This window comes from Pseudoliparis swirei, chromosome 16, assembly GCF_029220125.1.
Source record: "Pseudoliparis swirei isolate HS2019 ecotype Mariana Trench chromosome 16, NWPU_hadal_v1, whole genome shotgun sequence".
NCBI classification, from domain to species: Eukaryota; Metazoa; Chordata; class Actinopteri; order Perciformes; family Liparidae; genus Pseudoliparis; species Pseudoliparis swirei.
The window spans coordinates 1133001-1149280 of record NC_079403.1 but is presented as its reverse complement, the minus strand read 5'-3'; the positions used below and the strand labels follow the sequence as shown (position 1 = coordinate 1149280).

Here is a 16280-nt window from a genome sequence, read left to right as displayed (position 1 = left end):
GTTTCTCTGCTTCTCTGCTTCTCTGCTTCTCTGTTTCTCTGCTTCTCTGCTTCTCTGTTTCTCTGCTTCTCTGTTTCTCTGCTTCTCTGCTTCTCTGCTTCTCTGCTTCTCTGCTTCTCTGTTTCTCTGCTTCTCTGCTTCTCTGTTTCTCTGCTTCTCTGTTTCTCTGCTTCTCTGCTTCTCTGCTTCTCTGCTTCTCTGCATCACTGTATCTCTGCATCTCTGAATGATGAATGATGACCCTCTCACCTCATGAGGTGCGGGAGGCGGAGCTTGGCCTGGAGGCCGCCATCGGGCCGGTGGAGGAGTCCTTCACTCTGCTCAACAAGCACCAGCTGCTGTTCGGGGGCGGAGCCGCGGAGCGCGTGGACGGCCTGACCTACGCCTGGACCGGCCTCAGGGCCCTGGTGAGACCCCTGAGACCGGAACCCCCTGAGACCGGAACCCCCTGAGACCGGAACCCACTGAGACCGGAACCCCCTGAGACCCCCTGAGACCGGAACCCCTTGAGACTGGAACCCCCTGAGACTAGCGAGCCCTTTGACAGCTGATGTGGATCCAGGTGTGTTGTGGTTTCAGGTGGTGCAGAACCAGAACACTCTGGTGAGGGTCCAGGCCCGCATGAAGGCCGACCTGCTGTCTGCGGTGCAGAGCTTCCAGAGCCAAGTCCAGAGCTTCTGCTCCGACTACAACCAAAGGTCAGGGGGCCAGGGGACCAGAGGACGGACCAGAGGACGGACCAGAGGACGGACCAGGGGACGGACCAGAGGACGGACCAGAGGACGGAACAGGGGACGGACCAGGGGACGGACCAGAGGGCCAGACCAGAGGACGGACCAGGGGACGGACCAGAGGACGGACCAGAGGACGGACCAGGGGACGGACCAGGGGACGGACCAGAGGACGGACCAGAGGACGGACCAGGGGACGGACCAGGGGACGGACCAGAGGACGGACCAGGGGACGGACCAGGGGACGGACCAGGCGACTTGACCAGAGGACAGACCAGAGGCAGACCAGGGGCAGACCAGGGACGAACCAGAGGACAGACCAGAGGCAGACCAGGGGCGAACCAGAGGGCGGACCAGAGGGCGACCAGGGGCAGACCAGGAGGCGGACCAGAGGCGACCAGGGGCAGACCAGGGGCAGACGAGGGCAGACCAGAGGGGCGAACCAGGCAGGGCCAGGGACGACCAGGGGCAGACCAGGGGCAGACCAGGGGCAGACCAGGGCGGACCAGGGACGGACCAGGCGACCAGAGGCAGACCAGGGGACCAGAGGACGGACCAGGGGACGGACCAGAGGACGGACCAGGGGACGGACCAGAGGACGGACCAGAGGACGGACCAGAGGACGGACCAGGGGACGGACCAGGGGACGGACCAGGGCAGACCAGAAGGGCAGACCAGGGGCAGACCAGGGGACCAGACCAGGCGGACCAGGGGCGACCAGGGGAGACCAGGGGCGGACCAGGGGCAGACCAGGAAGGACCGAGATCGGGTACTGATCGGGGGTTCCTCCCTGCCGGTCCTCAGGGGTCCGGGCGTGGAGGGCGTGGCTCCGGCTGAAGCCAGCGAGCGGCTGCAGAGCTTCCAGGCGGAGTTGGACCAGCTGTGGAGGAAATACACCTCGTGCTCCGGAGGAGAGCAGCTGTTCGGACTGGCTGTCCACGGTACGCCCCCACCGCCTCCTCTCCTCTCCTCCTTCCCTCCTCCTCTCCTCCTTCCCTCCTCCTCTCCTCCTTCCATCCTCTCCTCCTTCCCTCCTCTCCTCCTCTCCTTCCCTCCCCACCGCCTCCTCTCCTCTCCTCCTTCCCTCCTCTCCTCTCCTCATCCTCTCCTCCTCTCCTCCTTCCCTCCTCCTCTCCTACCCTCACCACCGCCTCCTTTCCTCTCCTCCTCTCCTCCTTCCCTCCTTTCCTCTCCTCCTTCCCTCTTTCCCTCCTCTCCTCCTCTCCTTCCCTCTCCTCCCCTCCCCTCCTCCTTCCCTCCTCCTCTCCTACCCTCACCACCGCCTCCTTTCCTCTCCTCCTCTCCTCCTTCCCTCCTCTCCTCCTCTCCTTCCCTCCCCACCGCCTCCTCATCCTCTCCTCCCCTCCTCTCCTCTCCTCCCCTCCCTCCGCCTCCTCTCCTTCCTCCTCTCCTCTCTCCTCCCTCCTCCTCCCTCTCCTCCCTCCTCTCCTCCTCCTCCCCTCCTCTCCTCCTCCTCCTCTCCTCCTCCTCTCCTCCCTCCTCCCTCCTCTCCTCCTTCCCTCCTCCTCTCCTACCCTCACCACCGCCTCCTTTCCTCTCCTCCTCTCCTCCTCTCCTCCTTCCCTCTTTCCCTCCTCTCCTCCTCTCCTTCCCTCCCCACCGCCTCCTCATCCTCTCCTCCCCTCCTCTCCTCTCCTCCTTCCCTCCTCCTCTCCTACCCTCACCACCGCCTCCTTTCCTCTCCTCCTCTCCTCCTTCCCTCCTCTCCTCCTCTCCTCCTTCCCTCCTTTCCTCTCCTCCTTCCCTCCTCTCCTCCTCTCCTTCCCTCCCCACCGCCTCCTCATCCTCTCCTCCTCATCCTCTCCTCCTCTCCCCTCCTCCTCCCCTCCCTCCCCACCGCCTCCTCCTTCCCTCCTCTCCTCTCCTCCCCTCCCCATCGCCTCCTCTCCTCCTTCCCTCCTCCTCTCCTCCTCCTCTCCTCCCCTCCCCCCCGCCTCCTCTCCTCCCCTCCTCATCCTCCTCCTCTCCTCCTCCTCTCCTCCTCCTCCTCTCCTCCCCTCCCCACCGCCTCCTCTCCTCCTTCCCTCCTCTCCTCTCCTCCCCTCCCCATCGCCTCCTCTCCTCCTTCCCTCCTCTCCTCTCCTCCTCCTCTCCTCCCCTCCCCACCGCCTCCTCTCCTCCTCATCCTCTCCTCCTCTCCTCTCCTCTCCTCCCCTCCTCTCCTCCCCTCTCCACTGCCTCCTCTCCTCCCCTCCCCACCGCCTCCTCTCCTCCTCTCCTCCTCATCCTCTCCTCCTCTCCTCTCCTCTCCTCCTTCTCTCCTTCCCTCCCCACCGCCTCCTCATCCTCTCCTCTCCTCCTCCTCTCCTCTCCTCCCCTCCTCTCCTCCCCTCTCCACTGCCTCCTCTCCTCCCCTCCCCACCGCCTCCTCTCCTCCTCTCCTCCTCCTCCTCTCCTCCTCTCCTCTCCTCCCCTCCCCATCGCCTCCTCTCCTCCTCTCCTCCTCCTCCTCTCCTCTCCTCCTCCTCTCCTCCCCTCCCCACCGCCTCCTCTCCTCCTCTCCTCACCACCTCCCCCCTCTCCTCCCCAGAGTACCCGGAGCTGCAGAGGATCCGGAGGGATCTCTCTCTGACGGAGAAGCTCTACTCGCTCTACAACGCCGTCATCGAGCGCGTGGCCGGCTACGACGACGTCCTGTGGGCCGACCTCGACCTCGAGAGGATCAACGGCGAGCTGCAGGACTTCCAGAGCAGGTCCGACTCGACCCGGGCGGGGGCGGTTCTGGTTGACGCCGGTGGTCCATCGCCGGCTTCTCTCTTTCAGGATCCGGAAGCTGCCCAAGGCGCTGAAGGAGTGGCAGGCCTTCCGGGACCTGAAGAAGACCATCGATGACTTCACGGAGACCTGCCCCCTGCTGGGCATGATGGCCGACAAGGTACCGACGGCGAGCGTCCGACGGCGGCGCCGTGCTGACGCGGTGCGGTCCACTTCCTGCAGGTCATGCTGCCCCGGCACTGGAGCCGCCTCAGCCAGCTGACGGCTCACCGCTTCCAGGTGGAGGAGGAGAGTTTCTCCCTCAGGAGCGTCTTGGAGGCGCCGCTGCTCCGACACAAGGAGGACATCGAGGTGCTCGCCTCCTTTCCTCTGTGACTCCTTCCTCCTTGTCCTCTGTCTATCTTTAGAGATACATATAATATAGATATATATAATATAGATATAATATAGAAACATATAATATAGATATATATAATATAGATATATATATAATATAGATATATATAATATAGATATAATATAGATATATATATATATAATATATATATAATATAGATATATATATATAATATAGGTATATATAAAATATAGATCTATATAATATAGATATATGTGGCAGAACGTTGTGTTGCCTGCACCAGGATGTGTGTATCAGCGCGCTGAAGGAGAGAGACATCGAGGCCAAGCTGAAGGACGTAGTGGACGAGTGGAGTGGACAGACGCTCGCCTTCGCCTCCTTCAGGGCGCGAGGGGAACTGCTGCTGAGAGGAGCCGACACGGCCGAGAAGATCTCCATGATGGAGGACAGTCTGATGGTGCTGACCTCTCTGCTGAGCAACAGGTGAGGAGACGAGGGCTGAGGAAAGGAGGGGAGGACAGGGAGGTAGGGGGACTGTGAGGAGGAAAGAAGGAATGGAACAAAGGACGAGGAAGGAAAGAAGGAAGGCATAGGAAGCATGACTAGAAGGCAACAAGTGTGGTGGGAAGTAATGTACAGCTGCTGACAAACCAAGAGGGCTTTGATCATGATGAGGCTCCTCCCCCTCAGGTACAACGCCCCCTTCAGGCTCCTCATCCAGCTGTGGGTCCAGAAGCTGTCCAACGCCTCCGAGCTGGTGGAGAAGTGGCTGTCGGTGCAGAACCTGTGGATCTACCTGGAGGCCGTGTTTGTGGGCGGAGACATCGCCAAGCAGCTGCCTCAGGTGCGCCGCCGCCGCCGCCGCCGCCGCGCCGCCGCGTGGACCGAGTGTAACGCCTCGCTCTGACCACCAGGAGGCCAAACGCTTCCAGAGCATCGACAAGGCGTGGCAGCGCATCATGCAGCGAGCGCACGACGAGCCCAACGTGCTGCGCTGCTGCGTGGGCGACGAGGCGCTCAGCCAGGTGCTGCCCGAGCCCATGAGCAACGAGGCGCAGCGGCTGCTGCTGGGGGCGTTCTTCATCAGCTTCTTCTTCTTGTCCATCTTCTTCTTCCTCTTCTTCCTCTTCATCCTTTTCACCTTGTTCTTCTTTTCCATCTCCTTCTTCCCCTTCTTCATCTCCCCCTCCTACTCCTTGTCCTCCCCCTCACCCTGCTCCTCCTCCCCCTCCTCCTCCTGCTCCCCCTCCTCCTCCTCCTCCTCCTCCTCCCCCTGCTCCCCTTCCCCCTCCTACTCCTCCTCCTCCTCTCCTCCTCCTGCTCCCCTTCCTCCTCCCTCTCCTCCTCCCCTGCTCCCTTCCCCTCCTACTCCTCCTCTCCTCCTCCTCCTCCCCTCCTCCTCCTCCTCCTGCTCCCCTTCCCCCTCCCCTTCCCCTCCTCCTCCTCCCTCCCCTGCTCCCTTCCCCTCCTCCTCCCCTCCTCCTCCTCCTCCTCCTCCTCCTCTCTTCCTCCTCCTCCTCCGCTCCCCTCTTCCTCCTCCTCCTCCTCCTCCTCCTCTCCCTCCTCCTCCTCCCCTCCCTCCTCCTCCTCCTCCTCCTCCTCCTGCTCCTCCTCCTCCTCCTCCCTCCTCCTCCTCCTGCTCCTCTCCTCCTCCTCCTCCTCCTCCTCCTCCTCCTCCTCCCTTCCCTCCTCCTCCCTCCTCCTCCTCCTCCCCTCCTCCTCCTCCTCCTCCTCCTCCTCCTCCTCCTCCCTCCTGCTCCCTTCCCCTCCTCCTCCTCCTCCTCCTCCTCCTCCTCCTCCTCCTCCTCCTCCTCCTCCTCCCCTCCTTCTCCTCCTCTCCTCCTCCTCCTCCTCCTCCTCCTCCCCTCCTTCTCCTCCTCCTCCTCCTCCCTCCCCCTCCTCCTCCCCCTCCCTCCTCCTCCTCTCCTCCTCCTCCTCCTCCTCCTCCCATCTCCCCCCTCCCTCCTCCTCCTCCTCCTCCTCCTCCTCCTGCTCCCCTTCCCCCTCCTCCTCCTCCTCCTCCTCCTGCTCCCCTTCCCCCTCCTCCTCCTCCTCCTCCTCCTTCCCCTTCCTACTCCTCCTACTCCTCGTCCCCCTCCTCCTCCTGCTCCCCTCCTCCTCCTCCTCCCCTGCTCCTTCCCCTCCTACTCCTCCTCCCCTGCTCCCTTCCCCTGCTCCCTTCCCTCCCTACTCCTCCTCCTCCCCTGCTCCCTTCCCCTCCCTCCCTCCTCCTCCTCCTCCTCCCTCCCCCTCCTCCCCCTCCCTCCTCCTCTCCTGCTCCTCCTCCCTCCTCCCCTGCTCCTCCTGCTCTCCTGCTCCTCCTCCTCCTCCTCCCTTCCCCTCCTCCTCCTCCCCTGCTCCCTTCCCCTCCCCTCCTACTCCTCCTCCTCCTCCCCTGCTCCTTCCCCTGCTCCCCTCCTCCTCCTCCCTCCTCCTCCTTCCCTCCCTCCTCCCCCTCTCCCCTTCCCCTGCTCCCCTTCCCCCTCCTCCTCCTCCCCTCCTCCTCCTCCCTTCCCCTCCTCCTCCTCCCCTGCTCCCCTTCCCTCCTGCTCCTCCTCCTCCTCCCCTGCTCCCTTCCCCTCCTCCTCCTCCCCCTCCTCCTGCTCCCCTTCCCCCTCCTCCTCCTCTCCCTGCTCCTCCTCCTCCCCCTGCTCCTCCTGCTCTCCCTGCTCCTCCTCCTCCAGCTGCTCCCCCACCTGTTGGAGCAGTTGGAGCTGTGTCAGAAGTCTCTGTCGGGCTACCTGGAGCAGAAGCGTTTGGTGTTCCCTCGGTTCTTCTTCGTGTCCGACCCGGCGCTGCTGGAGGTCTTGGGCCAGGCCTCGGACCCCCACACCATCCAGGTGAGCCCTCAGGTGAGCCCGGTCCGTCGCTGGCGGCGTGGAGGTCTTGTTGAGGTCCGGCTCTCTGTGCCTCAGGCTCACCTGCTCAGCCTGTTTGACAACCTGAACCGAGTGGTGTTCAACGAGAAGCTCCACGACCAGATCACCAGCTTCCAGTCGCAGGAGGGAGAGACCGTGGAGCTGAGCCAGCCCGTCCTGGCCCAGGTACACACCGCCTGACCCTGACCTGACCTTGACCAGACCCTGACCTGACCTTGACCTGACCCTGACCTTGACCTGACCTTGACCTGACCTTGACCTGACCCTGACCTGACCTTGACCTGAACCTGGCCTGACAGCAATGCAGAGGCCCCTCGTGACCCAGAGAGCCTGCAAGAAGACTCAATGTTTTCTTTATATGAGATATACAAATATGTATATTCTTCTTGTATAGAAGTCTCTGCTTCATGTGTTAGAGCTGCATTCTCTCTCCTGACCACCAGGGGGTTCCTCTGGTTGTATAGAAGTCTATGTTTCATGTGTTAAAGCTGCATTCTCTCCCCTGACCACCAGGGGGTTCCTCTGGTTGTATAGAAGTCTATGTTTCATGTGTTAGAGCTGCATTCTCTCCCCTGACCACCAGGGCAACGTGGAGGCGTGGTTAGGACAGCTGCTAGCAGGCGTGAGGCAGACCCTCCACGCCATCATCCGCCAGGCTCACCTGGCCATCGGCGAGCCCGGCCTGCAGCTCCTGGAGTTCCAGGCGGCGTTCCCGGCCCAGGTGGGCCTGCTGGGCCTCCAGATGGTCTGGACCAGAGACGCGGAGCAGGCGCTGGTTCTCAGCAAGTCCGACAAGAAGGTGCTCACATCTGGACGACAGCTGCATCTTTTACCGCCCCGCCCCTCACTGCCACAATCTGATTGGCCGACAGATCATGCAGACGACCAATCAGAAGTTCCTGGACCTCCTCAACGAGCTGATCGACCGGACGACCGAGGAGCTGAGCCGGACCGAGCGGACGCAGTACGAGACGCTCATCACCATCCACGTCCACCAGAGGGACATCTTCGACGAGCTGGTGGGAGACGGTCGACCTCCGTTGTGGTCGTTGTTGTTGTTGTTGTTGTTATGTCTGTTACCTGCTCCAGGTGCGTCTGAACGTGAGGTCTGCGTCAGACTTCGAGTGGCAGAAACAGTCCCGGTTCTACTTCCTGGAGGAGGCGGACCGCTGCGTGATCCAGATCACCGACGTGGAGTTCAGCTACTGCAACGAGTACCTGGGCTGCACGGACCGGCTGGTCATCACGCCGCTGACCGACAGGTGACCCGCGGCGCCGCCGACCCGCCGCCACCGGACCGCTAACTCTCCTGTCTGTCCAGGTGCTACATCACGCTGTCCCAGGCTCTGGGCATGAGTATGGGCGGAGCTCCAGCCGGGCCGGCAGGGACAGGTACACGAGGCCAGGTGACTTCCTCTGTGGAGTCTCCACGGAGGCTAAGTGTGTGTGTGTGTGTGTGTGTGTTCAGGTAAGACTGAGACCACTAAAGACATGGGCCGCTGTCTGGGGAAGTACGTGGTGGTCTTCAACTGTTCGGACCAGATGGACTACAGAGGACTGGGACGCATCTACAAAGGTGTGTGTGTGTGTGTGTCTGTGTGTGTGTCTGTGTCTGTGTGTGTGTGTGTCTGTGTCTCTGTGTGTGTGTGTGTGTGTGTGTCTCTGTGTGTGTGTGTGTGTGTCTGTGTGTGTGTGTGTCTGTGTCTCTGTGTGTGTGTGTGTGTCTCTGTGTGTGTGTGTGTGTGTGTCTCTCTGTGTGAGTGTGTGAGTGTGAGTGTCTCTCTGTGTGTGTGTGTGTGTGTCTCTCTGTGTGTGTGTGTGTGTGTGTGTGAGTTCTGGCCCAACACACATCAGAACCGCCACATGTCCCAGATGAACCCCAGGCGGTCCACTGGGTCATGTCCAGTCTGTCAACGTGTCATCTGGTTGTTGTTGTTGTTGTGGTTCTGCAGGTCTGGCCCAGTCCGGGTCCTGGGGTTGTTTTGACGAGTTCAACCGCATCGAGCTGCCGGTTCTGTCCGTGGCGGCCCAGCAGATCTACGTGGTGCTGCAGTGCAAGAGGAACAAGAAGACCCAGTTCGTCTTCACCGACGGAGACGTGGTGGACATGGACCCGGAGTTCGGCATCTTCATCACCATGGTAACCATGACAACCGACCCCCTCAGGTCCACAGCTAGAGAACCAGAACCAGAGGACTGACGGACCCTTCACCAGGGTTCTAGAGGAGAACTACTAGAGAACCAGAACCAGAGGACTGACGGACCCTTCACCAGGGTTCTAGAGGAGAACTACTAGAGAACCAGAGGACTGACTTCACCAGGGTTCTAGAGGAGAACTACTAGAGAACCAGAGGACTGACTTCACCAGGGTTCTAGAGGTGACCTATCTTATGACCAGTCCATGCTCTAGAACTGGACCACTTCAGAACCAGAGTAGGGAAGCGATCTCCCTCAGAAGAACGTCGAGGTAAAGAACTGAAGGGACCACAGAGGTCAGCACCTTGACGGTACCTTCTTGTCCTCCAGAACCCTGGTTACGCCGGTCGTCAGGAGCTTCCCGAGAACCTGAAGATTCAGTTCCGCACGGTGGCCATGATGGTGCCGGACCGGGCCATCATCATGAGGGTCAAGCTGGCCAGCGCCGGCTTCAGAGACAACCAGGTCCTCAGCAGGAAGTTCTACACCCTGTACAAGCTGTGTGAGGAGCAGCTCTCCAAGCAGGTCTGGACCACGACCTTCACCTTTGACCTTCTCCTTCAACCCTCGTCATGTTAATTGACCTTTGACCTTCTCCCCTCGCCATACGTCTCCTCAGGTCCACTATGACTTCGGGCTGAGGAACATCTTGTCTGTGTTGAGGACGCTGGGCGCCGTGAAGAGGTCCGACCCGTCAGCACCGGAGCTGACGGTGGTCATGAGGGTCCTGAGGGACATGAACCTCTCCAAGCTGGTGGGTTAGCTGGAGACAGGGTCCAGGTCACCAGGTCACCAGGTCACCAGGTCACCGGGTGACCCCTGTCTCTGCAGGTGGATGAGGACGAGCCTCTGTTCCTGAGCCTGATCAGCGATCTGTTTCCCGGCATCGGTACGTTTCCTCCTCGTGACCTCTGTTGACCCTGAGCTCGAGACGTGACATCTGTTGACCCTGAGCTTGAGACGTGACCTCTGTTGACCCTGAGCTCTAGATGTGACCGCTGTTGACCCTGAGCTCTAGATGTGACCGCTGTTGACCCTGAGCTCTAGATGTGACCTCTGTTGACCCTGAGCTCTAGATGTGACCTCTGTTGACCCTGAGCTCTAGACGTGACCTCTGTTGACCCTGAGCTCTAGATGTGACCTCTGTTGACCCTGAGCTCGAGACGTGACCTCTGTTGACCCTGAGCTCGAGACGTGACCTCTGTTGACCCTGAGCTCTAGATGTGACCTCTGTTGACCCTGAGCTCTAGACGTGACATCTGTTGACCCTGAGCGTGACCTCTGTTGACCCTGAGCTCGAGACGTGACATCTGTTGACCCTGAGCTTGAGACGTGACCTCTGTTGACCCTGAGCTCTAGATGTGACCGCTGTTGACCCTGAGCTCTAGATGTGACCTCTGTTGACCCTGAGCTCTAGATGTGACCTCTGTTGACCCTGAGCTCTAGATGTGACCTCTGTTGACCCTGAGCTCTAGACGTGACCTCTGTTGACCCTGAGCTCGAGACGTGACCTCTGTTGACCCTGAGCTCTAGATGTGACCTCTGTTGACCCTGAGCTCGAGACGTGACCTCTGTTGACCCTGAGCTCGAGACGTGACCTCTGTTGACCCTGAGCTCTAGATGTGACCTCTGTTGACCCTGAGCTCTAGACGTGACATCTGTTGACCCTGAGCTTGAGACGTGACCTCTGTTGACCCTGAGCTCGAGACGTGACATCTGTTGACCCTGAGCTTGAGACGTGACCTCTGTTGACCCTGAGCTCTAGATGTGACCGCTGTTGACCCTGAGCTCTAGATGTGACCTCTGTTGACCCTGAGCTCGAGACGTGACCTCTGTTGACCCTGAGCTCTAGACGTGACATCTGTTGACCCTGAGCTTGAGACGTGACCTCTGTTGACACTGAGCTCTAGATGTGACCTCTGTTGACCCTGAGCTCGAGACGTGACCTCTGTTGACCCTGAGCTCGAGACGTGACCTCTGTTGACCCTGAGCTCGAGACGTGACCTCTGTTGACCCTGAGCTCTAGATGTGACCTCTGTTGACCCTGAGCTCTAGACGTGACATCTGTTGACCCTGAGCTTGAGACGTGACCTCTGTTGACCCTGAGCTCGAGACGTGACCTCTGTTGACCCTGAGCTCTAGATGTGACCTCTGTTGACCCTGAGCTCGAGACGTGACCTCTGTTGACCCTGAGCTCGAGACGTGACCTCTGTTGACCCTGAGCTCTAGACGTGACCTCTGTTGACCCTGAGCTCTAGATGTGACCTCTGTTGACCCTGAGCTCGAGACGTGACCTCTGTTGACCCTGAGCTCGAGACGTGACCTCTGTTGACCCTGAGCTCTAGACGTGACCTCTGTTGACCCTGAGCTCTAGATGTGAACTCTGTTGACCCTGAGCTCTAGATGTGACCTCTGTTGACCCTGAGCTCGAGACGTGACCTCTGTTGACCCTGAGCTCGAGACGTGACCTCTGTTGACCCTGAGCTCGAGACGTGACATCTGTTGACCCTGAGCTTGAGACGTGACCTCTGTTGACCCTGAGCTCGAGACGTGACCTCTGTTGACCCTGAGCTCTAGATGTGACCTCTGTTGACCCTGAGCTCTAGATGTGACCTCTGTTGACCCTGAGCTCGAGACGTGACCTCTGTTGACCCTGAGCTCGAGACGTGACCTCTGTTGACCCTGAGCTCTAGACGTGACCTCTGTTGACCCTGAGCTCTAGATGTGAACTCTGTTGACCCTGAGCTCTAGATGTGACCTCTGTTGACCCTGAGCTCGAGACGTGACCTCTGTTGACCCTGAGCTCGAGACGTGACCTCTGTTGACCCTGAGCTCTAGACGTGACCTCTGTTGACCCTGAGCTCTAGATGTGACCTCTGTTGACCCTGAGCTCGAGACGTGACCTCTGTTGACCCTGAGCTCGAGACGTGACCTCTGTTGACCCTGAGCTCTAGACGTGACCTCTGTTGACCCTGAGCTCTAGATGTGAACTCTGTTGACCCTGAGCTCTAGATGTGACCTCTGTTGACCCTGAGCTCTAGACGTGACCTTGCTGCTCCTCCTCCGTAGCTCTGGACAGCGCCGGGTATCCGGACCTGGAGGCCTCCATCTCCGCTCAGGCCCGGCAGGCCGGTCTGATCCCCCACCCGCCCTGGACCCTCAAACTGGTCCAGCTCTACGAGACCCAGAGGGTCCGGCACGGTGCGCCCGTCGGCCCCGTCCTCAGGACGTTGTCAGGGAGACGTGGCGTCCATTGACCTCTCTCCTCGCCGCTGCAGGGATGATGGTGTTGGGTCCCAGCGGCGCCGGGAAGACGGCGTGCATCCAGACCCTGATGAGGGCGCTGTCGGAGGTCGGCTCGCCGCACCGCGAGATGAGGATGAACCCCAAAGCCGTCACGGCCGCGCAGATGTTCGGCACGCTGGACGTCACCACCAACGACTGGACGGACGGCGTGTTCTCCACGCTGTGGAGGAGGACCCTGAAGGCCAAGAAGGTGGGACCTCCTGACCCGGCTCGTGACCCGGCTCCTGACCCAGCTCCTGACCGGGCTCCGGACCCGGCTCATGGTCTCCAGCTCCAGTCTAAAGTCTTCTTCAGTACCGTGTGTGTGTGTGTGTGTGTGTAGGGGGAAAACATCTGGATCGTCCTGGACGGGCCGGTTGACGCCATCTGGATCGAGAACCTGAACTCGGTTCTGGACGACAACAAAACTCTGACGCTGGCGAACGGGGACCGCATCCCGATGGCGCCCTGCTGCAAGGTCCGTCTCCAGGACTCCTCTTGACCCCGACACCTCAGTGGTTCTGATCCGGAGGAGACGGAGAGACTCAGAGTCCTCGAGAAGACGATGGCAGTGACGCTGTGTCCCCTCGTGTCCCCCTGTGTCCCCCCTTGTATCCCCTCGTTTCCCCATTATGTCCCCCTTGTATCCCCTCGTTTCCCCCTTATGTCCCCCCTTGTATCCCCTCGTGTCCCCCTTATGTCCCCCCTCGTGTCCCCTCGTTTCCCTCTCATGTCCCCCCTTGTATCCCCTCGTTTCCCCCTTATGTCCCCCTCGTGTCCCCTCGTTTCCCCCTCATGTCCCCCTCGTGTCCCCTCGTTTCCCTCTCATGTCCCCTCGTTTCCCTCATGTCCCCTCGTGTCCCCTTCCTTATGTCCCCCTTGTGTCCCTCGTTTCCCCTATGTCCCCTCGTTTCCCTCTCATGTCCCCCCCTTGTATCCCCTCGTTTCCCTTATGTCCCCCTTATGTCCCCCCTTGTCTCGTCCCCTTGTCCCCTCACTGTGTCCCCTTGTCTCCCCCTTATGTATCCCCTCGTTTCCCCCTTATGTCCCCCTTGTGTCCCCTCGTTTCCCCTTGTGTGTCCCCTTGTGTCCCCCCTTATGTCCCCCTTGTGTCCCCCTTATGTCCCCCCTTGTATCCCCTCGTGTCCTCCTTATGTCCCCCCTTGTATCCCCTCGTGTCCTCCTTATGTCCCCCCTTGTATCCCCTCGTGTCCTCCTTATGTATCCCCTCGTTTCCCCCTTATGTCCCCTTGTCTCCTTGTCCCCCTTGTGTCCCCTCACTGTGTCCCCTTGTCCCCTGTTTCCCTTATGTCCCCCGTGTCCCCTCGTTTCCCCTTATGTCCCCTTGTCCTGTTCCCCTTATGTCCCCCTGTGTCCCCTTATGTCCCCTTGTCCCTCGTGTCCTCCTTATGTCCCCTTGTGTCCTCGTGTTCCTCCTTATGTCCCCTTGTATCCCTCGTTTCCCCTATGTCCCCTTATGTCCCCCTTGTTCCCCTTATGTCCCGGCTTGTATCCCCTCGTGTCCCCCTTATGTCCCCCCTTGTATCCCCTCGTTTCCCCCTTATGTCCCCCTTGTGTCCCCCTTATGTCTCCCCTTGTATCCCCTCGTGTCCCCCTTATGTCCCCCCTCGTATCCCTTGTGTCCCTTTTCCCTTGTATCCCCTTGTGTCTCCCCTTATGTCCCCTTGTCCCCTTGTGTCCCCTTATGTCCCCTTGTGTCCCCTTATGTCCCCTTGTGTCCCCATATGTCCCCTTGTGTCCTTAACCTTATGTTCCCCTTGTGTCCCCTTGTGTCCCCCCTTGTGTCCCCCTTGTGTCCCCCTTGTATCCCCTTGTGTCCCCTTATGTCCCCTTATGTCCCCCTTATGTTCCCCTTGTGTTCCCCCTTATGTCCCCCTTGTATCCCCTTATGTCCCCCTTGTGTTCCCCTTGTGTCCCCCTTGTCCCCCTTGTGTCCCCCCTTGTGTCCCCCTTATGTCCCCCTTGTGTCCCCCTTATGTCCCCCTTGTGTCCCCCCAGATCGTCTTTGAGCCCCACAACATCGACAACGCGTCCCCGGCCACGGTGTCCAGGAACGGGATGGTGTTCATGAGCTCCTCGGTGCTGGGCTGGGGGCCCATCCTGCAGGCCTGGGTCCAGCAGCTCCCCGAGCAGCAGGCCCGCGTCCTGCAGGCCTGCTTCAGCTGCTGCTACCAGGCAAGGACGGGGACCCCCCTCTGCGTCTGAGACCTGCAGGCAGGGACCTGCAGGGACCTGCAGGGACCTGCAGGGACCTGCTCTCACGCAGCTCCCTGTCCCTCCTGCAGGACCTGCTGGACTTTGTCTCCACGGCCGTGTCCCCGAAGATGCAGGTGTTGGAGTGCATGTACATCCGGCAGACCATCGACCTGCTGCAGGTAGGACCCCGGGGGCCGGGGCGGACGGCGGGTCCACCGTCACCTGTTGAGGCCCCGAATGGTTCCGGAGGACCTGGAGGCCCGTGAGCGGCCGGAGGTCTGTCGGGGTCTTCGGGGGTCAGCTGAAGGGCCCTCACTCTTGTGGTTCAGGGTTTACTCCCAGCGGCGGATGAGAAGTCGGACTCCGGCGCCGACGTGGGCCGACTGTTCGTGTTCGCCCTGATGTGGTCCCTGGGGGCCCTGCTGGAGCTGGACGACAGGGCCAAGATGGAGGTCTTCCTCAAGGTGAGTCCTCTGGCTCCTCGAGGTGAGTCCTCTGGCTCCTCAAGGTGAGTCCTCTGGCTCCTCGAGGTGAGTCCTCAAGGTGAGTCCTCTGGCTCCTCAAGGTGAGTCCTCTGGCTCCTCGAGGTGAGTCCTCAAGGTGAGTCCTCTGGCTCCTCAAGGTGAGTCCTCAAGGTGAGTCCTCTGGCTCCTCAAGGTGAGTCCTCTGGCTCCTCGAGGTGAGTCCTCAAGGTGAGTCCTCTGGCTCCTCAAGGTGAGTCCTCTGGCTCCTCAAGGTGAGTCCTCAAGGTGAGTCCTCTGGCTCCTCGAGGTGAGTCCTCTGGCTCCTCGAGGTGAGTCCTCTGGCTCCTCAAGGTGAGTCCTCTGGCTCCTCGAGGTGAGTCCTCTGGCTCCTCGAGGTGAGTCCTCTGGCTCCTCGAGGTGAGTCCTCAAGGTGAGTCCTCTGGCTCCTTGAGGTGAGTCCTCTGGCTCCTCAAGGTGAGTCCTATGGCTCCTCGAGGTGAGTCCTCTGGCTCCTCGAGGTGAGTCCTCTGGCTCCTCGAGGTGAGTCCTCAAGGTGAGTCCTCTGGCTCCTCAAGGTGAGTCCTCTGGCTCCTCGAGGTGAGTCCTCAAGGTGAGTCCTCTGGCTCCTCGAGGTGAGTCCTCAAGGTGAGTCCTCTGGCTCCTCAAGGTGAGTCCTCTGGCTCCTCGAGGTGAGTCCTCTGGCTCCTCAAGGTGAGTCCTCTGGCTCCTCAAGGTGAGTCCTCTGGCTCCTCGAGGTGAGTCCTCAAGGTGAGTCCTCTGGCTCCTCGAGGTGAGTCCTCAAGGTGAGTCCTCTGGCTCCTCAAGGTGAGTCCTCTGGCTCCTCGAGGTGAGTCCTCAAGGTGAGTCCTCTGGCTCCTCAAGGTGAGTCCTCCAGGTGAGTCCTCTGGCTCCTCGAGGTGAGTCCTCAAGGTGAGTCCTCTGGCTCCTCAAGGTGAGTCCTCAAGGTGAGTCCTCTGGCTCCTCGAGGTGAGTCCTCTGGCTCCTCGAGGTGAGTCCTCAAGGTGAGTCCTCTGGCTCCTCAAGGTGAGTCCTCTGGCTCCTCGAGGTGAGTCCTCAAGGTGAGTCCTCTGGCTCCTCGAGGTGAGTCCTCAAGGTGAGTCCTCTGGCTCCTCAAGGTGAGTCCTCTGGCTCCTCGAGGTGAGTCCTCAAGGTGAGTCCTCTGGCTCCTCGAGGTGAGTCCTCTGGCTCCTCAAGGTGAGTCCTCAAGGTGAGTCCTCTGGCTCCTCAAGGTGAGTCCTCTGGCTCCTCGAGGTGAGTCCTCAAGGTGAGTCCTCTGGCTCCTCGAGGTGAGTCCTCTGGCTCCTCGAGGTGAGTCCTCAAGGTGAGTCCTCTGGCTCCTCAAGGTGAGTCCTCTGGCTCCTCGAGGTGAGTCCTCCGGGCTAAGTCCTCGTTG

The 16280-nt window shown here is 60.4% G+C and overlaps 1 protein-coding gene across 1 annotated transcript in view; it reads left to right on the top strand.

The window, feature by feature from the left end:
* The window catches only part of LOC130206598 (dynein axonemal heavy chain 5-like), an 84426-nt gene that overhangs the window by 28435 nt on the left and 39711 nt on the right, over positions 1-16280 (top strand). The window contains 26 exon segments of the mRNA XM_056434643.1: positions 258-407; positions 580-698; positions 1536-1672; positions 3283-3445; positions 3516-3627; positions 3690-3818; positions 4109-4308; positions 4516-4669; positions 4740-4850; positions 6510-6665; positions 6741-6869; positions 7288-7503; positions 7577-7723; positions 7794-7966; positions 8026-8096; positions 8173-8280; positions 8657-8844; positions 9231-9425; positions 9520-9654; positions 9732-9789; positions 11970-12101; positions 12179-12396; positions 12529-12663; positions 14205-14381; positions 14492-14581; positions 14732-14866. Of these exon segments, the coding sequence (XP_056290618.1) occupies positions 258-407; positions 580-698; positions 1536-1672; positions 3283-3445; positions 3516-3627; positions 3690-3818; positions 4109-4308; positions 4516-4669; positions 4740-4850; positions 6510-6665; positions 6741-6869; positions 7288-7503; positions 7577-7723; positions 7794-7966; positions 8026-8096; positions 8173-8280; positions 8657-8844; positions 9231-9425; positions 9520-9654; positions 9732-9789; positions 11970-12101; positions 12179-12396; positions 12529-12663; positions 14205-14381; positions 14492-14581; positions 14732-14866 (3738 nt within the window).